At 65.2% G+C, this 26,662-nt stretch overlaps 3 protein-coding genes across 5 annotated transcripts in view; 1 reads left to right on the top strand and 2 right to left on the bottom strand.

Annotated features, from left to right (window-relative positions):
• Positions 1-15,558, top strand: part of ESPN (espin) — a 30,644-nt gene extending 15,086 nt beyond the window's left edge. The window contains exons 6-15 of one of the 2 annotated variants that reach the window (XM_028484961.1): positions 1,819-2,020; positions 2,994-3,265; positions 5,918-6,079; positions 6,170-6,365; positions 7,941-7,967; positions 9,073-9,218; positions 9,294-9,557; positions 14,110-14,189; positions 14,280-14,291; positions 15,411-15,558. In XM_028484961.1, the coding sequence (XP_028340762.1) occupies positions 1,819-2,020; positions 2,994-3,265; positions 5,918-6,079; positions 6,170-6,365; positions 7,941-7,967; positions 9,073-9,218; positions 9,294-9,557; positions 14,110-14,189; positions 14,280-14,291; positions 15,411-15,558 (1,509 nt within the window). The remainder of the gene's footprint in view (positions 1-1,818; positions 2,021-2,993; positions 3,266-5,917; positions 6,080-6,169; positions 6,366-7,940; positions 7,968-9,072; positions 9,219-9,293; positions 9,558-14,109; positions 14,190-14,279; positions 14,292-15,410) is intronic. The other variant, XM_028484966.1, reaches the window with a different exon arrangement.
• Positions 15,559-16,596: 1,038 nt separating this feature from the next.
• Positions 16,597-21,512, bottom strand: TNFRSF25 (TNF receptor superfamily member 25). Its single transcript, XM_028488065.1, has 9 exons — positions 21,466-21,512; positions 20,208-20,404; positions 19,875-20,009; positions 19,180-19,519; positions 18,369-18,424; positions 18,163-18,270; positions 17,938-17,975; positions 17,284-17,464; positions 16,597-17,098 (listed from the first exon to the last, which is right to left on the bottom strand). Exons 1-9 carry the CDS (start codon positions 21,510-21,512, stop codon positions 16,776-16,778), a joined length of 1,425 nt encoding a protein of 474 aa, XP_028343866.1. The 3' UTR covers positions 16,597-16,775.
• Positions 21,513-22,501: 989 nt separating this feature from the next.
• The window catches only part of PLEKHG5 (pleckstrin homology and RhoGEF domain containing G5), a 56,777-nt gene continuing 52,616 nt past the window's right edge, over positions 22,502-26,662 (bottom strand). For both annotated transcript variants that reach the window (XM_028487913.1, XM_028487912.1), the window contains 9 exons: positions 26,231-26,380; positions 25,768-25,878; positions 25,490-25,639; positions 25,267-25,404; positions 24,978-25,097; positions 24,233-24,365; positions 24,024-24,139; positions 23,751-23,932; positions 22,502-23,282 (listed from right to left, as the gene is read on the bottom strand). In XM_028487913.1, the coding sequence (XP_028343714.1) occupies positions 22,502-23,282; positions 23,751-23,932; positions 24,024-24,139; positions 24,233-24,365; positions 24,978-25,097; positions 25,267-25,404; positions 25,490-25,639; positions 25,768-25,878; positions 26,231-26,380 (1,881 nt within the window). The remainder of the gene's footprint in view (positions 23,283-23,750; positions 23,933-24,023; positions 24,140-24,232; positions 24,366-24,977; positions 25,098-25,266; positions 25,405-25,489; positions 25,640-25,767; positions 25,879-26,230; positions 26,381-26,662) is intronic.

The raw sequence follows: 26,662 nt of genomic DNA, 5'->3' as shown, positions 1-26,662 counted from the left end.
GTGGGTGGCTCCCCGTCCTGGGCTCTGGCTCCTCTGGTGCAACATCTGCTTTGGCGCAGGAGGGAGGAAAGAGGGCTGGCTTCACAGACATCTTCAGAAGGGGGGGCAGCCTGGCCACGAGAGGGGCTGCGGAATGAGGCTGGAGGAGAGAAGGCCGATGACCTCCTGCCCAGAGCATGGTCTGCCCTGTCGTCGAGCATGTGGGGGCACCCTGGCTCTGGGGACTCCAGAACACAGCAAGGCCCAGGGGTCAGAGATGGCATCTGGTCCCAAGGAAGAACTCCCCCCCAGAAAGGGCCGTCCGGAGAGAGTAGTGGTCCACAGAGCCCCAGCGCCCCCTGATGGAGGCTTTAGCTGCAGGCAATGAGCAAACAAGCACCATTCCTTGAATTCTGACCCCGGTAAGTTACCCTGCTAGTGCTTTACGATGTAATCTCAGTTCATCTTCACAGTGAATTAATACTAACAGTTGACACATACGGCATTTACTGGCTACCATGCTCTGGCACTTCACTAAGTTTTAAAATCTTTGTTATAACATAATCGGGCAGGCAGTACTGTTATACCCATTTACAGATGAAGAAACTCAGGTACAGACAGAAAGGACAAGTGACGGAAAGGTCATGTAGCTAGTAAATGGAAGAGATGAAATATGAAGCCATCCCCCCAGGCTGCAAAGCCTTTGCCCCTAACCTCTGTCAGGGCTGGGCGAGTACCCACTGCAGACAGCCAAGGAAAGAGCATGTTCAGGCTGCCCCCCCAAGCCCAGCTCCTATGGCTCCCCTTGGCTCAGGGGTTAGGCAGCAGGGCCTGGCTCCCCCGAACTGGGTGAGGTGTGGAGGACCTGGCCCCCTCACAAGGCGGGCCCAGCTGCAGCAGTGACAGATCCAAGCCATGGAGGATACTGGCCCAGAAAAGGCAAACACTCCCGCAGAGCCCCTAATTACGGGGCCAATGAGCGTGGCCGCTGAGCCGTTACCTGGTGCCAGGCCTGCCTCCCGTTCCCGGGGGACCTGTGACACTTCTCAGGCAGGGAGGGGGCGCAGGGCAGGGAGGAGCCGGCCTGGGCAGGAGGCAGCAAGCAGGGGAGCAGCAGCCTTGCCGGCAGCAGGGCCAGCATGGGCAACGTAAGCATGGCCCCCACCCCAGTCCGCTCCCAGGCGGGAGGGTCAGGCCTGTGGGCAGGGGAGAGGCAGTGGTGGGGGATGGCTGAGCTCAGGTTGCCCCCCCCCGCAGCTCAGCTGGGCCACCCCAGGCCCCATCCTTTCCCCAAAGGCCCCATCAGGAGACAGGGGCTTGGCTCGTGTTGGGATTTGCCACCGTCCGGCAAGGAGAGATGGGGTGGTTGCTGGCCAGGTCGGGAGATTAGTCTTTCCTGCAAGTTGCAGGTGCCGTGCACCCCTCCTCTATCCCCAGCTGCTGCAAATGTTCCCACCCGCTGCAGCAGCGCCGGTGCCTCCTCGCCATGCTGGAGCCTGGCCCTCTGCCCATTGATGAGAAAGGAGTAAGGCTGGTGCTGTGGCCGCCCTCGCTTGGGGTCCAACCCAGCGTCCTCTCTCTCTTCTGTTAGCCTCTCAGCACCCCTGAGCAGAGACCAGCCGGGGCTGGGAGTTTCCCAGGAATCCGTGCTCCTGCCGCTGGGGGGCTAGGTTTAAATCTTAGCCTGGGAAGAACCTGAGAGATGATGGGGAAGGGAGCGCAGAGAGGGAGGTGGCTCGACCGAGGTCACGCAGCGGGGGTGTGCCCGAGCAGGACCCTGGCCCAGGGTGTGCTGGGCTTTGGAGCGGGGTTGCCCTCACCGCCCCCTCTCCCGCTCAGAGCGTGGAGCACCGCGTGCTGTCACGGGATCCGTCCGCTGACCTGGAGACCAAGCAGCCTGACTCGGGCATGTCCTCACCCAACACCACCATGTCGGTCCAGCCACCGAACTTTGACCTCAGCTCGCCCACCAGCACCCTCTCCAACTACGACTCCTGCTCCTCCAGCCACTCCAGCATCAAGGGCCGGCGCCCCCCGCATGGTGAGTGGGCCTGGGAAGGGGGAGGCGGGAGAGCAAACTGGAGCCAGACCGCTGCGCCCTGAGGACCACCCCTGGGCCCACTCTGCCCGCAGCTGGCACTGGAGGCTGCCCAGGTCGCCAGGAGGGCTGGTTCTGGCGAGGACAGGTGACACTCACGCTTGTGGGGGTCCATCACAGACGTGCCTGTACATCCACAGGTCCCCTCCCACCAACAAAAGCCGCGTGCAGCCCACACGCGATTCAGTATCCTCACTCACACACACACAAAATGTTCCCCAGACATTACACACACCTACCCACACTCGAGTGCACACCTACACACGTGTACACACGACATACAGGTACGAATGCACAACCACACGTACAGAACCATAGAGATACCTACGCCGCACGTGTGCACTCATGCACCCCAGGTCCACAGACCAATGCGAACACGTTCACAAGTGCAAAGAAGCACGTACACACATTCACGAACACACACGAGTGCACACTCAGGCAGAAGCCAGGCACACGTGTTCACACATGCTGACCACGCCCTGAGCGTAGGTGTCTGTCCACCTGCGACGCCTGCTTTACGCCGCCAGGTGGTGGCGTGCAGAGCTGCTGGGGCCCCCTGCAAGGATGCGGTGTGGCCGTCCGTACTCGCGGCGCCTGCCCGGCCACATCTGCCCCGAGGAGCCACCCCTCCACCCTCCAGGTGGCTGTGCTCCGCAGCCCTGTCCTGGAGCCCGCGGCCCCCTGCCAGTTCCCCTCAAACCTGAGCACAGGCCTTTCCCCAACGAGTGCAGGGCTGCAGGTGGGCACGGCCAGGGCGAGGGTGGGCCCGGCCCTGCGGGGCCCACAGTGGGACCTTGTCAGGCTGCACCCGGAGCCTACCTATTCCTGTGGCAGGTCGTTTCCGGGCGGGAGGGGGTCTTGGGCCTGGGGGCAGCCTCTTTGCAACCTCCCAAACCCAGCCTTCCCTCTGTCCCAGGGCTTCCCAGCACGAGAGCTGCAGACATACAGAGCTACATGGACATGCTGAGCCCAGAGCCGGGCCTGCCCCGGAGCAGGATGGAGAGACCCAAAGCGCCACCTCCACCACCCAGCTTCCCTCCACCGCCCTCACCCCCGGGCACCCAGCTGCCCCCACCCCCGCCAGGCTACCCAGCTCCCAAGCCCCCCGCGGGGCTACAAGCAGCTGACATCTACACGCAGACGAAGAACAAACTCCGCCATGTGGAGACCGAGGCCTTCAAGAAGGAGGTAGTGAACCCTCCCCAACCTGCCTGCCCTCCGGCCCCGGGAGTGGGCTGATGGGGGGGCAGCAGAGGCCAACAAGTGGCCCGGCTCGTGGGTACAGGGCGGGCGGGGGCGGTCCCCGGTCCAATGGCCTGTTCAGGAGTCAGAGCTTCCGGTCAGCCCCATGGCGGCTCAGGGCTGAGCACGGGGGACAGAGAGATGAGGAAGGCAAAGCCAGCACCCTTTGGGGAGTTGGGGGGCAGGGAGGGGGAAGGGAACATATACCCAGATAGCCATGCCTCTCCGGGAGCTGGGTCCTCACCACCTCTTGCAGAGTGGCAGGGAGCTCGTGGAATGGGCAGAGAATACGTGCAAACTGCCTCTCCACACGTGCCCAGCTCCGGGCTCAGGTGGAGAAAGGGTCCCAGGGGAGTGTCTTCCAGGTGGGAGATGCAGGCAGCGTGAGGTGAGGGCGGGGAGGAGGGGGGAGGCGGGGGGGGGGGGCACCCGCAAGGGGAGGCTCGGCACCCTCTCAGCATTGGGGGCTGGACGTGGGGGTAACGTGGAGGCTGGCTCTCCAGTTTGGGGCCTCAGCTCCCAGGTGGGTAGACAAGCCAGTCCTGAGATGGGAGCCCTGGGGAGAAGCAAGCTTGCAAGAAGGGGGCGAATCCGGTGCGGGCACTTTGAGGGTGGGGGGTGCCCGGATGCAGGGCCTGTAGGTTCCTGGCTGAGGCTTTGGGGCAGGGGAGGGGGCAGAGGGCTGGTCTGCACAGCTCTGAGAGTCCTGGGCAAGGAGGCCCAGAGGGTGCCCTGGGGTTCTGGCCAAGAGGACCGAGGGAGGCTGGTCTGAGAGGGGTGGGCAGCCTGAGGCCCCAGGCGGCTGAGGGTGGGGTAGCAGCTAGAGCCCCCCTAGGGTCCTGTGGGAGCCCTGACCTTGTAGCTCTCCCTCGAGCCCCAGGCAAGCTGCTCCAGGGCCAAGCTCAGTAAACAGTTCCCACAGGTGACCCACATCGCAGGGCCACCGGCTGGGGGAGGGGGAGGACACAGCTCCACTGCAAATCTTCTTGCTCCCTCAGACCAGGCTCTCAGCGGGTTCCTCTTTCATCTCCAGAAGGTGAAGGCGGCCCAGGAGAGGCCTGCAGGGGGCCTAGGGCCAGCGGACTTTGCAGGCCAGGCGTGTGGGCCCTGCCCCAAGCCACAGGACAGGCGGCCCGGCCTGCGGCCCCTCCCCCGAGCCAGAACACCAAGACTGTGAGGTCCCGTGCCTCTCCCGGTGTGTGCGTGCCCGGCGGCAGGCGCTGGGCCGCTCCACAAGGGCCCTTTGTGTGCCCCGCGTCCCCACCCCCACTCGCCGGCTTTTCCCGGACCGCGGGCAGGAGCGGGGTCGCGGCGTCCGCGCCTCGGGGCCGCAGGGGGCGCCGAGGGGGCAGGCTGGCCCAGAAAACAAATCCCGCGGTGTCGCGTTTCCTTGCAACGTGAGCCTGGCCGGGTGGGGCTTGGAGGGTCCGGGGCCACCGTGGGGACGCTCGGACTGGGGGTGGGGCGGGGGACAGCCCCTGCCAGGTGACTTGGCCTTTGGCCCTTGCGCCTCGTGTCTTTCTTCCCGGGCTGGGCTTAGTGGGGGGCAGATGCGACGGAGTGGGCTGCCCGCGCTGTCACCCGAGCCCGGCCTGCCGCCCCTGAAACCCGAGGCTTGGGCGCGGGTGTCGGTGTCCCTTACGCAGCCGGCGATGGTTTCCAGATGCGGAAGGGAAAGGGCGGGGGCGTGACCCGGAACCCGGGGGGCCAGACGTGGGGGGCTCCACTGCCCGTGGTGAGGCCCAAATTCTGTCTCTGGCGGATGGAGGGGGTGAGTGGGGGGATGGAGCCCCGGGTGCTCAGCCCAGAACGGAGGGAGAGAGGCGCAGGGGGGCGGGGCCGCATCTGGCCTGCGGGGTAGACGCGGCGCAGCAGCCAGGTGCGGGCGGAGCAGTGGGCGCCCCCGTGGCATTCCCGACTGCTGGGGGTTTCGGCCCGGGATTGGCAAGGCCCTGGGTGATGTCGGGCCGACAGAGCTCTCAGGCGCTCATAGGCGCGGGCGGGCGGGCTGGGCTGTAACCTGAGAGGAAGGATCAGGTAGCGCAGGTGTCGAGTCCATGCCGCCCCCGCTGCCAGGTGCACAGCGGGGGGCCACCGGCACGGTCGCAGGTAGGAGCAGCCCCAGGCCGGGCCGGGCGGCTGAGGGCCCTGGGCAAGCAGAGGACTTCCTCGGGGCGGAACTCCCGCCAGCGAGGGTTGCGCGAAGCCTTGGTTTCGCGTGGGACCGTCTGTTCGCCGGGAGTGGGGTACGGCTGGGGCCTTAGCGCCGCCTCAGCTGGGAGCTACCCCTTCTCCAGCTCCCCCTGGCGTTTGGGCTGGGCCACCCCGCCCCTCGGCCCGCCCCTTCCAGCCACAGTGGGGGCCCCTGCGCCCCTTGGCCCGCGCCCAGAACCCCTCCCTGCGGGGCCGACCGAGGGTGCTCTTTCACCGAGGCCCGCAGGACCCTGGCCGCATCCCCGCTCTGAGAACGGGAGGGTCTGGGACCGCGGCTGGCCACGAGCCCCCGGAAGGTTAAGAGCCGGGAAGGGCGGGGAGAGGGATGTGGGGGGCGGAAGGGACAAGCGCCCGAAGCTCACTCCGCCCGCCGTCTTCCCGCAGCTGCGCTCCCGCGACGGCCGCAACGGGCTGCGGAGACAGGACTCCAGCCGCAAGCCCCGCGCCTTCAGCAAGCAGCCCAGCACGGGGGACTACTACCGCCAGCTGGGCCGCCACCCCGGGGAGCCGCCGGCCGCGCGCCCGGGCATGGCGCACAGCGAGGAGGTGCGTGCCCGCCAGCCCGCACCCGCCGGCCGCCCGGGACCCGGCCGCGCCGCCCACCTCTCACTCGCAGGCCCCTCCGCTCCCCCGCAGGCGGCGCTGCTCCCCGGGAGCCACGTGCACAACGGCTGCGGCGCGGACCCCAAGACGTCCAGGGAGCTGCCCCCGCCGCCGCCGCCGCCGCCGCCCCTGCCCGAGGCCCTGAGCTCGCCGCCGCCCGCTCCTCCTCTGCCCTTCGAGGGCTCTGGCCCTGGCTGCGGGCAGCGTCGCTCCTCCTCGTCCACTGGCAGTGAGTAGGGGCGGGTTGAGGGGTGGGGGGCGGCGCTAGCCCCGAAGGGGGAGGGAAACCAAGACCCCCTCCTCCCCCCTCCCCCCTCCCCCCCGGGCAGCTGCCACTGCCCTGGCGCTTCCTCTTTTCCTCCTTGATCTTTCTGCAGCCCCACCCCAATGAGGACTTGACCCCAAGGGGAGGCTTGGAGTTGCTTTAGGTCCTGCCAGAGCAGGACTGGGCTGTGCGACCTGGGGCAAGTCCCCTTCCCTCTCTGGCCCTGCCTTCCACCCAGTAGGGAAGGCCTCCCAGCTCTGGTGGCTGCTGTTTCTGATGAGCTGGTGCTAGAGGGAAGCTCAGAGGAGTAGAATGAGCTTCAGGGAGGCAGGGTTGCTGGCCAAGCTTCCTCCTGCCCCACATCTATCCTGAGTCACCCCTCCGCTCCTGGCCGCTTTCTCTTGTTCCCCCAAGCTAGCTACAGCCCAGGACCTGGCTATAGGGTCAAGGCCAGTAACCCATCATACTCTGCCCTCCCCCTCCTGGTGAATCCCCTGAGCATCCTTTTTTTTTTTTTTTTTTTTTTGCGGTACGCGGGCCTCACACTCTTGTGGCCTCTCCCTTTGCGGAGCAGAGGCTCCGGACGCGCAGGCTCAGCGGCCATGGCCCACGGGCCCAGCCGCTCCGCGGCGTGTGGGATCTTCCCGGACCGGGGCACGAACCCGTGTCCCCCGCGTCGGCAGGCGGACTCTCAACCACTGCGCCACCAGGGAAGCCCTGAGCATCCTTTTTAAAGAGCTAGACTGGTGACCGGGATTCCTGGGCTTCTCTGCTGAAATGCGGGACAGTCTCCCGCGTGCCAGGCCTCCTGACGGCCCCGGGAGGTGGCGTCTGGGTGCTGATGCTTCCACTCCAGACTGGCAGGGGGCGGCCGAGCTGCCTTCCTCACCCAGCCACTCGGTTCGGGGACCAGGCTTAGTGGTAGCATCCAAAGCTTCATTTCCCTGACTAGGGATGCAAGGCTGCAGTAGCGTCCAGGGTAGGGCCAGCCTGGGCTCCTTGGGGTACCTGTGGAGCCGCAGCCCCTGCAGACCACAGCCCATGGTAGCATGTCCACCGTCAGCTGAGCCTCCAGAAAGGCCCCCAACTTTGAGGTCAGTGTCTTCCCTTGGCAGCCTGGAGCAAGGCTGAAACTAGGAACAGAAGAAAAATAGACTCTGGGCTTCTCCAGACACCCCTTCGCAGCAGAGCCTGGGCTGGGTGCCCTATCCCATCCCAATGCCAAGATTGAGGCCCTTGCTAGGGGGGCCAGGGCCAATGGCAGCCCAGCCCAGCCCTCAGGGGCACCAGCAAAGCTGGGAACTGAGCGGACCACCCTTATGGAGCCCCAGAGCAGCCTGAGCCAGGGTCAGATGGACCGGAAAGTTCCTCCTCTCTCACACACACACACACACACACACCCCCGCCACGCCCGGCCCCCGCGCATCTCCCCTCCTCCTGCCCTCCCTGGCCCTCTCTTGCTCTCCGTGATGTCCTAGCCTCACCCCAGCCCCCTCCCTCTCCTAACTTCGCTGTCACTTCTCTCCTCTCGGCCCCTAGAAGTGAGAGTGCTGAGACACAGGAAGAGTGAGTAGCTGCGTGCACGGCTCCTGGCTGAGGCGCGGGGTGGGGCACAGGGCACGCTCAGGAAAAGCCAGGCTGACGGGCTGGGGTCTTGAGGAAAGGACGGGACCAGGGGCCGGCAGGCGAGGGCTCCTGGACACTACAGGTTCTACCCGCATTCTGTGCCGGGCAGACGGTTTTGCCTAAAGAAATGAGCCCGCAGCCGGCGCCCACCGGCACTTTTCCCTTTTTCCCCTCCCACTACCGCGCTCTGGGATCCCCAGCCCGGGGAACCCAGAAGCTGTTGGCCCCCTTTTTTCCCCCTCACCCAGCCCTGACCCCTTCCTTCCTCAGTCTCTAAAGACAACCCTCCCCCAACTCCCTTCACCTCCGCCGGCCTCGTCGGAAAATGCAAACTCCGCGCCGCGCATTTGCATGTCGTCCGCCTGGCCCCTCGTCCTGAGTGCCCCCACCCTATATCCTTAGTAAGGTCTCGGCTTTCCCGGGTCCGCCAGGGCTGCGCTGCGCTTTGCCATAAGTGTGCTCCGTCTGGGCTTGCAACCAGTGCGTCTGCGCGTGTGTCTGTCTGTGGGTGTGGGGGGAGGGGGCCGGCTGGCTTCTGGCATCCAGGGTCCCGAGTCTATAGCCATGGAAGCCCCAGGTGACTCAGTCCAAGGGTCACTGGGGTTTGCTGGTGCAGAGAGATGGCCAGAGGGAGGCTCCACCCTGGCGGGGCCGCGCCGGGGAAGCCGGGACAAAGGTCGGGTGGCTGGCCCCAGGTAGTGTTCTGGAGCTGGGCAGTCAGTGCGCTGGGCGGAGATATTCGCTAGAGGCCCCAGGGCCGGCCCAGGAGCCATCATGAACTCCCAGGGGACTCCAGGCGGGGGCTCCACACCCCGTGAGTAGGGCCGGAGGATGGCGGGGCCGCGCGGGCTGCCAGCTGAGGACCCGCCTCTGGGGTCCCAGAGAGCGGCCTGCGGGACCCGGGACCTGGAGAGCTGCCCTCTGAGCCCAAGGGAAGGCCCCGGCCTGCGCTGACCTGGGGAAGGGGGCAGCGGAGGGCAGGTAGGGGACGGCGGGGACACGGGCCTCACACCAGGCCAGCGCCTCCTCTCCTGCCTCCGCGCAGGCACCAAGTCTTTCAACATGATGTCCCCGACGGGCGACAACTCAGAGCTACTGGCTGAGATCAAGGCGGGCAAGAGTCTGAAGCCGACGCCGCAGAGCAAGGGGCTGACCACGGTGTTCTCGGGCAGTGGGCAGCCGGCCTCCCAGGTAGGCGATGCGACAGCCGCCCCAGCCCCTCGACCCCGCCCACCCGGCACTCAGCCCCGCCGCTTCTCCCCGCAGCCCGACTCGCCGCTGCCGCCGGCCTCGCCGGCACCGTCACGGGCCCGGAGCCCCACCCCGCCGGCCGCGGGGTCCCAGCCACTGCTCAACGGCAGCGTGGCGCCGGCGCCGCCTGCCACCCCTGCGCCGGGCGTGCCGCTCGACGTGGAGGCGCTCGTCCCCACGCACGACGAGCAGGGCCGGCCCATCCCCGAGTGGAAGCGCCAGGTGATGGTGCGCAAGCTGCAGCTGAAGATGCAGGAGGAGGAGGAGCAGAGGCGGAAGGTGGGCGGGGTTGGGCTCCCCAGAGGGCCCTGGGGTCCGCACCTGGGTCCACAGCCCATGCGCCACATCATCCCCCAGTCTGCCCGGGACCTTTCAGCCTCAGACGGCTCCCATTACGTTTGGGAAAAAGCACGATTGGACCACCACCCCTCTCCTGGGACGGTTCCCAGTCTCCACCGCCAGCACCACCCCCCAACAGCCTGTCCTTTAATGCGATGGCAGTGTTTATCAAAGTCTAAGATGCCCTCAAATCGCCCGTGTTCTCATTAAAATGCTTTTTCTGATTCAGGTGCTCTGGGTGGGGATGGGATTCTGCGCTTCTGACAAGCTCCCGGGTGAGGTTGACTCAGCCAAGGGACCACATGAGTAACCAAGAGACTTTTGGTCGTAGTCAGACTGGCCTGGGCTCTTTCCCTGAGCTACCACTTTCCACTGATACTGAGCCTCATCCAGCCTCAGGTTTCTCATCTGTCGGATGGGTTGATCATCCCTGGCTGGCAGGATAGTTTGCCATTGATCTGCTCAACAGACATCCCCCCGGCGCCGTTACACACTGTTGTCGCCTCTGGGGATTCACGGTGAATATGTCAGGGCCGGGGGTGGGGGGGAGGTGGTTTGTCAACCAACAAGCAAGCACAGCACCTTAGTCGAGTGATAAGTGCCCCCCAAGGAGACAAAACAGGGCAATGTGAGAGGGTGAGCAAGTGGGGAGGTGCTCTGATGGGGAGGGCAGAGGACTGGGGCAGCCCTAAACCGGACCATCCTGTTTGGGTTTGGGGTGGTGGTAGGGGAGGAGAAAGTGATGTCTCAGGTAGACTTGGAAGATGAGGAAGAAGTGGACAGGGGAAAAAGTGGGTCAAAGAGCGAGCAGGAAGGACCGGGGAGATCTGACAGTCAGAGTGGGTGTGGTAGCTCCAAGACAGTACCACCGAAGGGGGTGGAGTGGAGACGTCAGGAGTGGCCAGATCACTAAGCCCTGGCCTTGAAGACAATGGACTTTCTCCTGGAGTAGCGGGGAGCCTGGGAGTGGGGTTAAGCGGAGAAGTCGGCATCGTCATATTTGTATTTGGGAAACATCTTTGTGTGGGGGGCTGTGGGGGGGCCAGGATGAACTGGGAGGCCTGGGAGGAGGTGACGGCAGCCCCTCCCCCCCACCTGGGCTGGAAAAACCCGGCACTAAAATGAGGAACAGATGAGACTCTAAGTGCCTGGCAAGCCTAGCTCTGTAACTTGTATTATTATTCCAGGAGTCAGAGAGGGTGGGAACAGGGGTGAAAGCCACAGCTTCAGCCACGTTAAGGGCCTCTCATTCAGCAGTAAAACTGACAGCATGGACAGGGAGGTCTTGGGCCGCAGGGGAGTTTGATTAGGGGTCATCTGTCCGGGGTGAGGAGCGGCCTCGCTGGGATCTGGCCTCGAAATCGCAGACCTTGGATGGGGAGGGAGAGGGCTGCCGTCTGTCGCAGCTTCAACGCCTTTTGCATGTTCCTTTGGTGGTGTAATGAGCGACCAAGCCAGGTGTGGAGACCCCATCTGCCGGCCCTGCCTCTGCAACAGCGCCCAACGACCGGCTGTGTCCTCGCCAGCGACCAGAGTGGACACTGCCCAGCGCCTGGAGCGGCGTCCTGGGCCGAAGCCTCGTCCCAGTGTAATCGCCCGCCGGCCAGGCGCGGCCCGTCCCTGCAAACGCAGCCCCGCGGAGCCATTACACCACCCGGGACATGCAAAAGGCGCCCCCCGGCGGCCTCTGCGGGAGCCGGGCCAGAGGGAGACGCGCCTCCCTCCCCTCTCTTGTCTTCCCCGCCTTAGCTGACGGCTGCCAGCTCGTGCTGCTACCCCCGCGAGGGCTGGAGGTACTCCCGCGAGCACAACGGCATCCTCGGGCCCTTCGGCGAGCTCATGACCGAGGCCGACATCCTCCGCATCGAGCAGCAAATCGAGAACCTGCAAGTGTTGCACAAGGCGCAGAAGCTGGAGGCGCGCCTGGAGCAGCTGGAGTTGGAGCTGGAGCAGCTGCTGCCCATCTCGGCCGCCCTGTCGGCGCCGCGCTTCACCGTCGACCCGCGCCGCATGCACGGCCGCGCCGCCAGCCTGCCTGCCTGGTGCAGCAAGATCTCCACGCTGCTCAAGAGCATGGCCACGCTGCTGGCCGCGCTGGGCGGACGGCCCGCGCACCTGGCCGAGCTACTTGCCGCCGACACAGGCCAGCCGCTGCCGCCGCTGACCGACGCCCCCTGGCGGCCGGGCCCGCTCTGCTTGGGCCGCTCGCATTCGCTCAGCTGGTGCCGCGAGGCCGTGGCGCGCGAGATCCTTGAGTGCGGCGTCTCGGTGCGGCACCTCCGCGCCACCTACGAGCGGCGCGCCCAGGGCTCGGCGCCCGCGCGCGGCCCGCCCCGAAAGCTCTCGCTGCCCGCCGGCGCCCCGCGCCGCGAGCCCATCCTCGAGGAGGACTACGTGGCGGCCGGCACCGGCGAGCCAAGCGCCGCCGCCGCCGCCGCCAACGGCCTGCCGGCCGCGGGGGAGCCCCTGGGCGTCCTGGGCCCGCTCGAGGCGCCAGGCCGCCAGGCGGCGCTGCCCGAGCCCGAGCAGTTGGCGCGCAGGCCGCCACCCTCCACCGAGCTGCGAGGCGTCCAGGACTACATCGACATGCGCAAGGAGCGCATCGTCTACCTTTTCCTGGAGCACTGGCGCAAGTGGACCTTCCGCGGCCCCGGGCGCCACGCCCAGGTGCGCCTGCGCAGACTGCTGCCCCGCGTGGTGGCCGCCGGCGCCGACCCCGGCCCGGAGGCAGCCGACGCCTCCCAGCCGCCGGCGGGCGATGGCCCGGACGAGCGGCTGCTGCGCCTGCTGAAGCAGCGGCAGGTGGTGGGCAAGCTGCTGGGCCACTGGCGGAGCCTGCTGCGGCAGGTGCCGGCGCGCCAGCTTCGCGGCCCGGGCCTGGCACACGGCTTGTACTGGCCCGAGCACTTCTTGCCGCCCCTCGACGGTGGCGCGCCCCGGCGCTACGACAGCCTCACGCTCGACCTCTTCATGCTCGGCTACTTCCAGCTGCTCGAAATGGGCCTGAGCCGCGAGGAGCGCAAGTTTCGCCACCTGCTGTGCTACGAGATGTTCGACCGGCTGGGCAGCCACCCGTGGGAACTCATCCGTCTCTTCCACCGCGTGGTACTCGAGGAGGTGGAGGCCGGCCGGCGCGGCTGGAGCGACGGCTTCGAGGACCTCAGGCGCCATTTCTTCGGAGACACCCCGGAGGCTGAGCCGGCCCGGGAAGAAGAGGTGGAGAAAGAGCAAAAGGAAGGGACAGATAAGGAAGAGAGGGAGCCGACCGAAGAGGCCGCTCCAGCTCAGACGGGCGACTGGCCAGAAGGGCAGCCAGAGGCGCCGGCCCCTGCGCCGCAGCCCCCGTCCCCACCCCCGCCAGCCGCGCCTCCCCCGACGTCGGACCCTCCTAGTTCCGAAGCCCCCGCCGAAGAACCCCTGGAGCTGGTATCTGAGATGGGCGAGTTCAGCAATGAGGACATCTGCCGGTACATCGACCGCAGCTTCTCCTTCTGGAAGGAGAAGGAGGCAGAGCTTTTTGACATCTGAGCCGCAGAATTCGGAATTTACCCTCAAGCGTCTTAACCCGGGCCTGGATGCCTGTCTGATGCCCTCCAGAGGTCAGAATACGGCAGGAAGAAACCAGGACCGGACGGTGGCCTTGGAAAAGCCAGAGTGCCCAGAACCAGGCTGCCTCAGCCTTTGAGATCCCACGGTGGCCGGTTGTGGGGTGTTGGCCGGAACGGGCAGGGCACGGCACAGAGCCAACCAGGTGTCCCCCTCTGGCTCTCCAGCGATGCCTGGCTCCGTGTGGAGCCAGGTGGAAGAAGCAGCCCCTCTGAGTGCGGGACTGTGGGTCCCCCTTGGGGCAGTGTGGCTCTCTTTCTTTCTTTGGTTTTTCACTGGAGTTCATAGCTACCTCTTTGGCTGAGGTCAAGGGAGCCACATGTGCAGTGTTCGTGTGACGTGTCCAGACCCTTTCTCCTCTGTAACACGCAAGTAATAAAACACTTTGCTGTAAGCTGCCTGTGTTGGGTGCCCCCACCCCATATCATTGCAGCCACACGATTGTAGAGCTAGCGTCTACCCCCTCTCAGAATAGGCCAGGCATGGGACAGAAGGTCCTTCACAGTGGAACCAGGGACCGGCCTGAGCCTCTCTGAGCAGGCAGGATCTGTGGAGGCCCAAGTATGAGTCTGCCCAGGTTCTGGGCCAGGGGCCTGGAGCCATCTATCCACCCCACCCCCGCCCCCCACCTTGGGGAGTCTCCCCCTCTGCTCCTCTCCTACACCTCCTACACTCAGCTCTGACCTCTCCGGCGCCGCCTCTGGGACACGGGGGCCTGAGTCTTCATCCATTTGCCCTATAGAAGAGCATCAAAAGAGTCTCTTCCTGCTACCCCATCTGTGTCCCGTTGTCCCTGACTCATGCAGGTCCCCTGGGTGGGGGAACACCCCCGCTGGCCCCCGTGTCCCAGCCCATGCTGGCCCTGAAGCCTTGTGCTGTGTTTCAGGAGAAGGAGGAGGAGGCCTGGCTGGCCAGCATGCCCGCCTGGAGGCGGGACATCCTGCGGAAGAAGCTAGAAGAGGAGAGGTGAGCTGAGGAAGATGCGGGGCTTGGCAGGGTGTCTTGATTGTGTCCCTGAGGTGGTGGCACCAACTAACACCATCTCTTTTCTTCCAGGGAGCAGAAGCGGTGAGTGTGGGGCTGGGCCCAACCTGTGTCCCCTCCCCCCACCCAGCCACAGTCCTTTTGCCCCTTCCTCCAGCCCCATCTTGAGCACATCCCCTTGTCACTCAGCCCTGTTAGCACAGTGTCTTTGCTCCCAGTAATGCCACCAGACCCCTCTCCCCCAGGAACTTATCCACTGCACCTCAAAGTCTTGCTCTTACGCCATAATGACCTGTCCCCAATTACCCAGCCCCCATCTCCCGTTAACCTAGCCTTTCTGCCTTGCAGTTAACCCAACCTCAGTATCGATAACCTAGAGCATCTGTCCCTCAGATCTTTAGTTTCTGCCCTTAGTAATCTAGCCGAGTGCTGTCTGATAGATGTATAAGTTGAGCCACATATGTAATATTAAATTCTTAGCTGCCACAGTGAAAAAATAAAAAGATGAGTGAACTTAATAGTCTATTTTACTTAACCCAATAATAATAATTATGAAAACCACTGAGATGTCTTACACTCTTTTTTAAAACTAAGTCTGCGAGATGCGACGAGCATTTTGCGCCTACAGTGCATCTCAGTCCGGACATTTCATATGCTCAACAGCCACACGTGCTTAGCGGCTACCTCATCAGCAGTGCAGGTCTAGCCATGGTCTAATAACCTGTCCCTGATCGCCCAGCCCGTGTCTCCCAATAACGTGGTCCCTCTGTCCCCCAGCAGCCCAACCCCAGTCCCCAGGAACTCGGGTCCTAGCCCCCGCACCACGCCCTCCTCACTCTGTGTCACGCCGTGACCCAGCACCTCTGTTTCCAGTAACACCCCCAGCCAGCAATAACCCAGCTACAGTCTCTCGCTTTCCCAGCTCCTGTGTGTCCCCCAGTGACCCCAGTCTGCCCCCAGTGAAGCTCGTCTGTCCCCAGCAATCCTGCCCACATGCCTCCTAACCGCGCCCCCCCGCCCCGTCCCCAGTCACCTTCTACACCTACGACCCATTGCCCTGCCCACCATTCATTAGTGCCTCTGTCCCCAGCAACCCAGCCCCTGCCCTCAGTAACCCACTCCTTGCCACCGGTGGCCCCCCCCCCGGGGCCTGGCCCACCCTCTCACCCTTGCCCGGGATTGTGCCCCCCGCCCCATGCTCAGGAAAGACGAGGAGCGACAGAAACAGGAGGAGATGCAGCGGGAGAAAGAGCAGTCGGAGAAGCTGCGGACGCTCGGCTACGACGAGAGCAAGCTGGCGCCCTGGCAGCGACAGATCATCCTGAAGAAGGGGGACATCGCGAAGTACTAGACGCCGCCCTTCTGCTCGCAGCCTCGCGAGCTTGGGGCCGCCCCCAGACCCCGCCCCGGCCTGCCAGGCCCGGGCCCGAAGGGCTGGGAGCCGCGCCGCCCTCCCCTCCTGCGCTGGAACCCCTCCTTGACCCCTACCCCGGGCACCCCCCTTCCCCCGCCCCCGCATCCCCAGCCCCGGGCGACGCTGGGGCGCGCCCGCCGCCGCGGTCGCCCAGAAAAAGTGCCCAAGCTGTTGACGCAAAAAGACGCTGCTTCTTTGCATGCCTACTTACATATATTTGCATGTTCGTTGAAGGTCAAAGTGTGCAGAGCTCTCCCCAGCCCCGTGGGTGGTGACTTTGTTTTCCTGCGGGTCGCGCGCCCTGCTGCCACCCCCTCCCCTGCACCCCGGAACCCGCGTCGCTGGCGCATCCTGGGCGGAGGCAGGCCCCGCGCTCGGGGAAGGGGTTTTCCTCTCTCCCTGACCCAGATCAGCGCCCGGCCCAGCCCCGGCCGCATTTCCCATCCCCGCCGAGGGTTTCCTCTCAGTCATTTGTTTACCAGAAACGCTGAAAACTGCAAACTGCCCGTCGGGACAGAGTTGCCGCTGCTGGCGCCCCCACCTCCAAGTCTGCGCGTCGTCCCCAGCCAGGCCCCGCACTCCCCGGACGCTTTCACTGTCCTGGTGGAGTGAGTGGAGGACGAGGGGTCCTGAGCCTGTATCTCCCAGCTGCTGCCTCCCCGGTCCCCGCCATCTCGCACCCGCATTAAAGCTCTCTCAGCCGCCCGGGGCTCACTCGTCGTCGCCGCGACTTCCTCTCCTCGGGGTAACTGGGCCACGGCGGAGCCGGAGGGGCAGGCTTGGGCTAAGGGCCACACTGGCCTCCGCCGTGGGTGGCAAGACTTCTGGCCCTTTCGACGCCCCTGGGAAACCAAGCCTGCGCCACTTAACACCCCCAGTCCCGCGGAAACACCAAGCAGCAGCTTTTCTTCATAGATTTTAATAATACCAAGGCCTCAGCCAAACACAGGCCGGGAAACGGCTGATGGTCGTTGGCGCTTCCTCGCCTTAACTGGAACCCTGGGGGCGCGCAGGGGTGAGGCTGGCTGGCGCTGCTACGCAGGGCCGTGCCAGGGGCTTAATAAGTGACATTAAATGTCTACACGCATAAGTAACCGTACTTAGGGCTTCTGCAAGGGCCACCAGAGCCTCGAAGTGGCGGGTGGGCCCCGGCGTCACGGGCCACGCTGAAGGCGGCTCCGCAGGTCCTCGGCACAGCCGTCCAGCCCCATGCGCTCCAGGGCGGCGTAGACAGCGCCCAAGCCCGCGGGCTGCTGCTGGCGCCAGCGCTTGAGCATCTCGTACTGCTGGTCTCGGAAGCGCCCGACCTCCACCTCCACCGCCTCGATCTCCGCCTCGCGCAGCCCCAGCGTGCGCACGAACTCCTTCCAGCGCCGCGCGGGTACCGCGTCCATCACGTCGTAGAGCTGCGGGCCCGGCTGGAGCATGGCGGCCGCCGAGCCTGCAGGGGGCGCTGGCGAGGGCGGGGGCGGCGGGCCTGCGGCCAGAGAGAGCCAATGGGGAATGCGGGCAGGGGCCAAGGGGCAGGGGCCCCGCCGGGCAGGGAGGTCCACCTGGTCAGTTAGGGGACGGGAGGTGGGCAAGTGGCCTCAGGAAAGCACAGCTTATCACCTCGGACTCAGGAGAATGGGGTCAAGGCCTCAGGCCCCTGAAATCCCTTACCAAGAGCTCTGCCGGGCAGCTGGTCCCAGGACCACATCACCTCCGGGCAGGGCGCCTCCCGGGCCTGGGGAGAGCCAGAGGTCCAGCTGCTGCCTACCAGCTGGACGGTGCAAACCTTCTCACTGCTGCTGGGTGTTACCAGAAGGGTGGGGCTGCTGTCCGGGGGTGAGAGGTGGGTGGCCTGGAAGCCAAGAGAGGCCCCAGGTCAGCCTCGCTTGCCCGGCTCGGGGGGTCTCTGGCCAGGGGTGGGCATCCCTGGCTCAGTCAGCAAACATTCCCCCGGTGGCACCTCCCCCGGTGGCTGTGCTCTCTCACTGTGACCCAGTAGAAGAGCTGTCTCTTCTGCCTGGAACGCCCTGCCCCTGCTGCCCTCTCCTTGTTCCGCCAATGCCGGTAGAGGCCTCACCGTGGTGACACTCTTCCTACTGAACTGTTGGCTCCCGTTTACCTGTCTGGACCCCCGTAGACTCAGAGCCACTTGCGGACGGGCCCTGAGCTGCTCTCACTCACTGATAACTCAGCACATGTGTTCGTGAGGTCTACTCCGTGCCAGCTACCAGGCGCCGCGCTGGGATCAGGAGTTATAATAAGGCCCAACCGCTCAGCTCCGAAGGCTTGCTCACTTTCATCCTAGAACACTACTGAGAGTCTTACCTGCAGGGGGGTCAGGGCCTCCACCCCAGCTTCACCTGCTGAGAGACACAAAGAGAGTCTAATCAGCAACCAGGCGAGGCTCCGGAACCTGCGTCCTTCTGCACCCACTCCCAGCGCCCCCTGCCTCAGTTTCCCCCACTGCATCAGGCTGAATGGGCTCTGGGCTACCCATCCTGACCCCAGGCCTCTAGGAACGTGGGCGTGCGCCCGCGCGCGTGCGCTTACCAGGAACTATGGCCTTGCAAAGCTGGCAGCGGTGGTATGTGTAGGTCAGGGTGGCACCAAGCAGGAGTGGGACCACCAGGCCTGCCAGGAGCACCTGGACCCAGAACACTGAAAGAGCAGCTGGTGGGTGGTGGGTGGCAGCCACCCCCCACCCTCCCCCCGGCCCATCCCAGCTCTCCCACTGGCGTTTCCATTTCACCACCTACCCTGCCTCCAGCCACAGACAGCCACACAGGGCGCGGGACAGCCCCCAAGGGTGCTCCTGCAAGGGGAGGGGATGCGGTGGAGGGTGAGGGAGTACACACCGGGGGGGCGGGGACTGCTCAGGACCACCTGACGTCTTCTCCATCCTGGAGGCCCTTCCCTCCTGAGAGCCTCACTCTACCCAAGAATGTTCCCCAAGTACTGCTGAAACGTCACTGGTGTCCAAAACAGTAGCAACAAACACTACTTACTGAGCTGCTTCTAGACTAGCCTGAGGGTCACTAGAATGTCAGCTCTGGGATCTGCCTGTTTTGTTCCCTGTTGTTTCCCCAGCACCTAGAACGGTGTCTGGAAATGACAGACGCTCAAGAAACACTTGTGGAGCAGATGAGTGAATAGTTAGTCACCCCTTAATCAGAGCCCTGGGGAGAGCCACTAACACTCCCACGTTCAGATGGGGAGGCCACAGATTGGAGAGGTGAAGTAACTTGCCCAAGATCCCTCCGAGAACAAGGGGCAGATCTTGAGTCTCAGCCCATGTTTTGAAACTATATTAAGGCGACTCTCTCTGTAAGTGACACATCCTATCCTTAACGTAGGGCTGGAAGGATTACTAAAGGAAAGCATGACACAAGGTGAAGATATGCCCCCTTATTTATCTGACATACGGTGAGTTCAAATGTCTCTTTACCATCCAGTGTTTGCCTGAAGCGGGACCCACTTACCATAGGCTCAAGCCCCCTCCTCCCTGACCCTCGACCCCACTCTGCTCCCAGCCTCCCTTCCCCCAGCCCAGGGCAGCCAGGAAGTTACGTGGGACAGGACACGCAGCTGTTGCCATATTCATAGAAGCCGGGAAGGCAGGTCCCACAGTGAGTGTCTCCGCCGGAACCTGTGGTCCGGGAGCTGGTGTGGGTCAGGACGGGAGAGAAGGAGGCAGGGGAAGGGGGTGTGGGAGTAGACGGCCCGGATCGGGGGTACCCACAGGGGGCCCGCGTGCGGCGGTGCAGGGCCTCACAGTCTGGGCACGGGTGGCAGCGAAAGGGAGAGCTGTGGGGACACTGGCTGACGACGCAGTCCATGAACCAGCCTGGCTTGCAGCCGCAGTGGGTGTCTGCCACCGCCGAGCAGTTCTTCAGGGCCACCTGGGAGGCTGGCAGGGGCATTTGGGGAGACGGGGGAGAGGAGAGACTGTCAGAGCCAAAGAGCCCCTCAGAGAGGCAGGACAGGTCCCCTGGAGAATGCAGATGAGGAGACCAGAGACAGGGCCACCCCCAAAGCGAGAGAAGTGTGCCGATCACCACAGACCAGCGGCTGGACGGTCACCAGGACGAGAGGGCACAAAGGCATCCTGAGGCAGGAGCAGGGTAGAGGGCCCCAGGGTGGGGTGGGCGCAGGGCTCTCCCAGCCAAAGGCTGGGCTCGAGCCAGCCACTTTCTTCAGAAGGACCCTGGCCAGGGCCTGTCCTCCAGAGCCGCCCTGCCCCCAAGCACTAGGCAGCCCCTCACCCTCCTCATCACAGGCCTGGCAGCGGGCACAGCGGGTCTTGTGGTGGTTCTCCCAGGCCAGGAAGGTGCCCCGGGGGCACGGGAGACAGGTGGAGATGCCACAGGGCTTTGTGCAGGGGGCCTTCAGGTAGTGCCCTGTGGAACCCAGCCTGGGGTCAAAGAGGGCAGCCGCCTTCCCCTCCGCCTTCCTATCCCGGGCTCCCTACTTCCCTCCCAGCCTCCCCTCGCCCGCTCCCTGGCCTGCCTACCACCACTCCCCAGCCCTCCCGACCCCTGCCTGCCCCATCGGCCCTCACTTCCCGCCACGGCCCTCCCACCCCTTCAGCCGCTCACCTGCTGGACAGCCCCCGCAGCAGACCAGACCACTCCTCTTCTGGAACTTGGGCACACAGTCACAGCTGGGGCTGGGGGTGCTGCCCTGGCCCTGGGCACCCAGCGGCAGGAGGAGGAGGAGGGCCTGGGGGACAGGGGCTGCTGGCTCCCAGCCTGGCTGCCCAGGCCGGGGACTCTCTCTACCCGGTCTCCCCACCCTTCAGAGGCTCCAGCACTTGCCCACAGAGCAGCCCACTTCTCAGGTTCTTGCCCCAAAGGGGTGCCCATCGGTGGGGCTCTGGACTGACTTCCTTCCCCTGTGCACAGACCAGGTTTGGGAGGAGCAGAGAAGAGGGTTCCCGCCAGCCCTTCTCACAAGGCTGGGCATCAGGCGGTCCCCACCCCGACCCACGCCCTTGCTAAGGTGGGGGGCCCTGATCTATCTCTGCCTGGGGCCCCCAGATCCCTCCGGCCCCCGAGAGGGTGTTTCCTCTCCGCGGAAGGGCCCCACCCCGGCTGAACCTCTAACTAGGTCGGAAGAGGGGCCGGCCCAGCGCCCAGCGAGGCCGGATCGGAGGCTCCTATCCCCACCCCCACCCCATCCCCGCGTCCCCTTCCTCCGCCGCCTCGGGGACTCAGGCCCCGGCCAGGCTCGAGGCTGTGCCCCCGCGACCCTACTCACCGCAGCCAGCGCCGCCGCACACGCCCCGGGCCGCGGCTCCATGGCCCTGGGCGCCACGCTGGGCCCTCGACCCGACCCGGGCTTCCCCGCTCCGCCCGCCGCGGGTGGGGCCCAGGCCGGCGCCCGCAGGCCCGCCCCGCCCACCCCGCGCCGCCCGAAGAGCCCGCGTAGGGGGAGGGGGGGAGGGGGGGGAGGGGGGGGAGGGGGGGAGGGGGCAGGGCGGGGCCGCCGGTACCAGGAAGCGAGCCCCCAGGCCGAAGCCCGCACCTGAGCTCACCTGAGGCGGCTGGTGGGCAAGGCGCACACAGCACAGGGCTGCAGCCGGGTCCCGCGCCTGGGTTCTAGCTTCAACCCTGAGACCACCGCTTCCTAGGGAGGCGACCTCCCCTCTCTGGGCCTCAGAGCCCGGCCTCAGCCACGAGGGGTTGGGCCAGAAGTACCCAGGAGGGAGACCCACCCTCCCCACGTACTGCGTGGCGTCCGCCCCACTCCGCCCTGGAGGGGAGCCCTAGGGGGCACTCTCAGCAGAGCCTGAGACCATGGCCCACCCTGGCATAAGCTCAGAGGGGTGGCTCAGGGCAGGGCGCTCTAAGGTACCACGTCGGGGAGGGCACCTCGTGGGGGGCTCTAGTGGTGGGCCTCATGTCTGCGGCAGGGGACAGGGGTTGATCTTGGGAGTACTGGTCAGGCGATCTCCGCCCCACTAATTCACTTCTGTTCCCACAGTCTCTTCCAGCGGGGCCCCACCAGAGGGAGGGGGCGGGAACCCAGGGAGGCGCCCAAGTGCACCTGAGTCCGGAAAGGGGGGCGTTCCAAAAGCAAAGGACTCTTTCCGGTGGAGTATATACAAGTCTTTATAAAAGAATCAAAAGCTCAATAAATATGCAACTTTACACAGAGCCCAACCCAAGGACTGGGTGGGTGGGTGGGTGGGTAGGTAGGAGGGAGGGAGGGAGGGAAGGAGGTGAGGGCAGGGGAACCGTCCCATTTGGGGGCCAGATGAGGGTGGAGGTGGGAAGGGCTGCCTGGGATCCCAGCCCTGGAGCCCAGCCCAGAGGCTTGGAGCTGGTGACTTCAGGGAGTATTGGGCAAGGGACCCTGCCTAGGCTGCAGGGCGGAGGCACAGGCAGGTTAGTGACAGTGATGGCTGTAAGGGGGTCCTGCAGCCTGGGCCTGGGCCTCTGCTGAGCCCTCCTCCACTTCCATCCAGTCTGGCAAAGTGCAAATTGGGCCCCGGGCGCGGTGGCAGCAGGGGTCCTGCCCAGAACTCCGGCTGGTGCCCACGTGAGGCAGCAGCTGGAGCAGGGGCCGGCACACCCCAGGAGGCGTGCTGTCTGCTGTCCCTTGGTCGGTGGCACCCTTGGGAGCCTCCCTGTGCTCAGACCTCCCTGCAGTGGAGAGGAGGGGAGAGATGGTCCTTCCTTGGCTGAAGGCATTCAGAGGGGCTCCAGCCACCCTCTCCTCCCGACCGGAATCCTCAGGCCTCTTCTTCACCACTGCCCACTGTTGCATCCTCACCAGGCGCTGAGGCTGGTCTCAGGCTCCCTCTCCCACACCCGTCCCCAAATGCCATCTACTCCCCGCCATGACAGTGCCCCCAGCACACCGGGCCACCTGTCCCAGGCCAGGCCACTCACGAGGCAGTGAGGGTGGAGTTAAGCAGCAGGGTGGTCCTGATTCGGTAGAGCTGGGCCAACGTCAGCTTCCTGTGCTGGGCAGAGGTCCCTGGGGGGGGCTCAGGCTGGACCCTGGGCGAGGCCCCCGAGGACAGCTCTCTGCTCCTCCTGGTGGGTCCTTTGGGCTCCCCACCTGGGCAGCCGGCTCTACCCTCCAGCTCTGACAGCTCGGGGCCACTGCCAGGGCCTGGCGCCCCCTGGCAATCCCAGCTGGGCCCAGCTTCCCGAGGGGAGCCCTGAGTCCTGGTGCCAGGGACGGTAGCAGCCAAGCAGAGTTCCGACAGGCTGCGGCTAGGGGCCGGGGGCGCGCCACGGGTGGTGGCCCCCGACAGCAGCTGGAGGAGACTGGCCTCAGATTTGGACTTGAGCAGGTGGGGCAGACAGGGCAGCAGCTGGACAGGAGTGCGTCGGCGGAGGCGGGGCGAGGGTGGGGGTGAAGGGGCTTGTGATGGCGCTGGGGGCCGGAGTGCTGGCTCCACCATAGGGGCTGGGGCCATAAAGTCTTGCAGGGAGGTCGGGGAGAGGGTGCCGTAGGCGGAGTCTATGGAGCAGGAGCGGCCATCCACCGGGCCCAGGGGCAGCAGCTCGCTGGTGGGCGTGACAGATGAGGCGCTGGTGCTGAGAGAGGTCTCATCTGACTGGGAGCTGAAGGGGCCGCCCTCGAACTCGGGAGAGGACAGCATCTCCCCAGGCTCCACCACCACCATGGCCAGGGTCTCCGTGGAGCCATCCGAGACACTGTGGAGCGGAGAGGAGAGTCAGCCCAGCCAAAGGAAACCGAGCTGGCCTGGTGCAGCCCACGCTGGGCAATGCAGAAGTCTACGGCCTCTGCCCTCCTGGAGCTCAAGGCTCAAGAGATGGCAAGCAGGTGGCACCTGAGCCCGCAACACAGGTATCAATAATGGTGTCTGTCGTGACCACAGCATCTCCTGCTGGATACAGTCTAAGAATCTTCAGCTCAGCTCCAGGCAGCTACCGCTAATGTATCAGATTTGGCACTCAAGTTGAAGACCGTTTGCCATCCTCCCCTGGACTCTGGTGGGAGGCAGAGCCCCCGTCCCCACCCCCCACTGGCTTCACATCATAAAGCCATTCAGAGGAAACGGATGTGGCCGGCCCTGTCCAGTGCTAGTGGCCTCGGGTCAGGAGTCCTGGCTGGAGAGCCCGCCCTGCTCTGGCTTGCTGGGCGCCCCTGGACAAACGCACCAGCGCTGCGAGTCGAGGCTGTTGCTGCTTTTGCGCAGGATGGTAGGGGAACTGGCAGCCGAAGTGCTACTCTCCCCTCCTTCCTCCTCCTCGTCTTCCTCCTCCTCCTCCTCCTCTTCCAGGCTCTGCAGGTGCTGCTGGCTGCCTGGGTGCTCCTGCACACGCAGCTGCTGAAGCTGGTTCTGCGGGTGTGGGTGCACAGGGCCCCAGCGGGCTGTGGGCAGCGGTCCCCACCAGGCCGCCCTGCCAGCCTACCCACCGCTCTGCTCTCACCTGGGCATCGTAGATGGCGTCCACCCAGCCACGGCACAAAGCCTGGCCGCTGGCCTGGAACGTGTAGGCCCCCACAGCGCTGTGGAACTCGTTCAGGTAGATGAGAAGGAAGGACCCTGGTTAGGAAGGGCTCGCCTCAGTGCTGGCTGAGACCACGGCCCCTGCCCGTCCCAGGCCCTGCCCAGGGGCGGCGGGGCCGGGCTCCTCACCGGGGTCCCGAAGCTCCCGGCACACGATCTTTTCCACCAGCAGCGGTGGCCTGATCACCTTGGTCCTCTCTGCCTTCTTCACTGCCTTGGTCACCAAGAGCAGGTCGGTGAAGAGGAAGCAGTACACGTCCATCTGGGGGATGGGAGGCCGCGGGAGCAGGAGAAGCCAGAGGTCAGGGCCAGGGCAGGGACCCTCAGCCTGCCTGCGGCAACACCCTCTCCTGGGGGTACTGGTGTCAAACACCTCCCTTCCCCCACTCCCCACGAAGCTGAGAGTAAAATTCAAATGAAGGGCAAGCCGATTTTCTTTCATCAAGCTGTATACTTGCGATTTACGCCAGTTAAAAGTTTACATTAAAGAGGAAAAGGAAGGTGGTTTTAAAATCACGCTCTGTAGGCTCTGGGTTACACAGTGCCTGAAAAATTAATAGCTCAGTAGCAAGACTCTGGGCTGTTCCTGTCCTGCTCGCGGAAGGTGCCCCCTCCTTCCCACCAGGAACACATGTGGCACTGGCAAGTGGGCTAGAATGGCACCTGCTGGGCTGGGACCCGGCTGCTGTTTTTGTAAAGAGTAGACTGCCGGGCAGATAATCATCCCTCATACGATCATAAGGTCACCAGTTCTTAAATTGCCACCCAAGTGACTGGGCGGCTAAGAATCACAAGCGGCCCCAAGGAAGGGGCGTCCGAAACCCACAGGGTAAGAGGGGGTGGGGCGAGGGCCCTGGGTGTGGGGTGGAGTCACCTTGCTGTCCTTCCCCTCCTTCATCCTCAGGCTCCCTTCCAGCAGCAGCTGGCGTGTCTCCTCAGGGGAGGCGCCAGGGATGGGTGCCGTCAGGTCCAGATGTAGAAATTCCTTCAGGAGCTGGGGGTTCGGGGGGGGGGCGGGGGCAGGAGAGGTCAGAGTCTGACTCCTCATCTCAGCGGGGAGTCCTCCAGAGAGATTCCCAGCGTAGCCTCCCGTCCGTCTGCCAGTTGGGCCCTTCCTCGCTCCCAGCAGGGCCAGCGACCCCCGCAAAGACGGAGGCGCCCACCTTGTCCACCTCGTCGTTGCTGCCCTCCACCACCTCGTAGGCGTCGATGCGGCTCACCACGGCCGCCAGCCGCTGCCTCTCCTGTCGCTGCCGCATGCACGCGTTCACGTGGTGGATGAAGCGCTCCACCGAGCCGATCTATACGGGTGGGCCAGGGCAGTTCAGGTACAGGGCCGGGAGGGGCCGCAAGCCAGGGAGGGACCCTGCCCGCCGCCCCCGTTACCATGGTGACGACGGCCTCCTTGGCGCGCGGCTCGTCGGTCTTCCTCAGCACCGACTTGAGCAGCAGCGGGTACTTGGTGAGCCGCTGGTGGGGCTTGGCCAGCATGTCGCTCAGCTTCAGCCGCTGGCACTGCTGGTGCTTCTCGGCCCACTGCGGCGGGGAGGCGGGGGCGGGGCTCATGGCAGGCCACGCCCACCGCCAGCCCCCCCTGCACCTGCCGCCCAGGTGGGCCCACCGTCCTGTGCCCGGGCCCACCAGCGAGCCCCACCCGCCCTCACCGTGACGTAGGCCCGGAAGAGGTCGTTGTCGCGTAGTAGGCCCCGCATGTACTCCATGCAGCCCTCCTCCTCCATGCAGTATCGGATGTAGGGCTTGAAGAGGGAGCCGAACTGGCGCAGGGCGGAACAAGCACAGCACGGGTTACCGCGCGCTCCCCGCGGGCTGGGCCCGGCACTCGCTCTTCCTCACTGCCTTTCGCGGCAACCGCAGGGGGCAAGCTTATTATCCCTGTTTTCCACGTGAGGAAACTGAGCCTCAGCGAAAGCGATCACCCTCGGCCAGGTAGCCAGGGTACACGGCCAGGTGGGGTTCACGCCAGGGCAACCGATTCTGAATTCCACGCCTCTGACCACTAAGGGTCACTCGGGCCATCGGTCAGGGGGAGGCTGGGGTGATGGGCAGAGGGGATCGGCGCCCCAGCCCCACCTCAGTGTCCCTGCCTGCGTCCGACCCGGCCCGTACCATTTTAAAGCCTTTGAGGAAATCCCCGGGCTGCAGCAGCGCCCGCGTGCGCCGCGCCTTCTCTAGCACCGGCGCCATCACGCTGCCCCACAGCCCGCGGTGCAGCCGCGCGATCTCCGGGACGTTGCTGAACAGGCGCTCCGCCTCCACCTGTGGGTGGGTGGGAGGTGCGCTCGGCCCCGCCCCTCCACCTGGCCCCGCCCCTGACCATCACCCTCCCCTCCCCTCCCACCACCCGTTGGCCCCGCTCCCACCTTTCTTCAGCACGCCCCCATCCCCACCCCCTGGTTCCAGGCCCCGCCCCCTCACATATGCCGTCGTTGGCTCCGCCCCCCGGCCGCCCCACCCTTTCTGCAACCAAGCCCCACCCCCTGAGGCCAGGCCCCACCCCTCACCTACTCCACCAGTCACCCCCGCCCCCGTCTGTGCCCC

This window comes from Physeter macrocephalus, chromosome 3 (assembly GCF_002837175.3).
Source record: "Physeter macrocephalus isolate SW-GA chromosome 3, ASM283717v5, whole genome shotgun sequence".
NCBI classification, from domain to species: Eukaryota; Metazoa; Chordata; class Mammalia; order Artiodactyla; family Physeteridae; genus Physeter; species Physeter macrocephalus.
Note: the sequence above shows the minus strand (reverse complement) of the source record. Positions and strands in the feature narration are given on the sequence as shown.

Coding starts and splice junctions, on each gene's coding strand:
- TNFRSF25 (XM_028488065.1), bottom strand. CDS start 21,512: ATGAGGCCCACCACTAGAGCCCCCCACGAGGTGCCCTCCCCGACGTG. Junction 19,520..19,874: donor CCAGGCCTGTGATGAGGAGG/GTGAGGGGCTGC, acceptor TGCCCCTGCCAG/CCTCCCAGGTGGCCCTGAAG. Junction 18,425..19,179: donor AGCTGCGTGTCCTGTCCCAC/GTAACTTCCTGG, acceptor CTCCCCTTGCAG/GAGCACCCTTGGGGGCTGTC.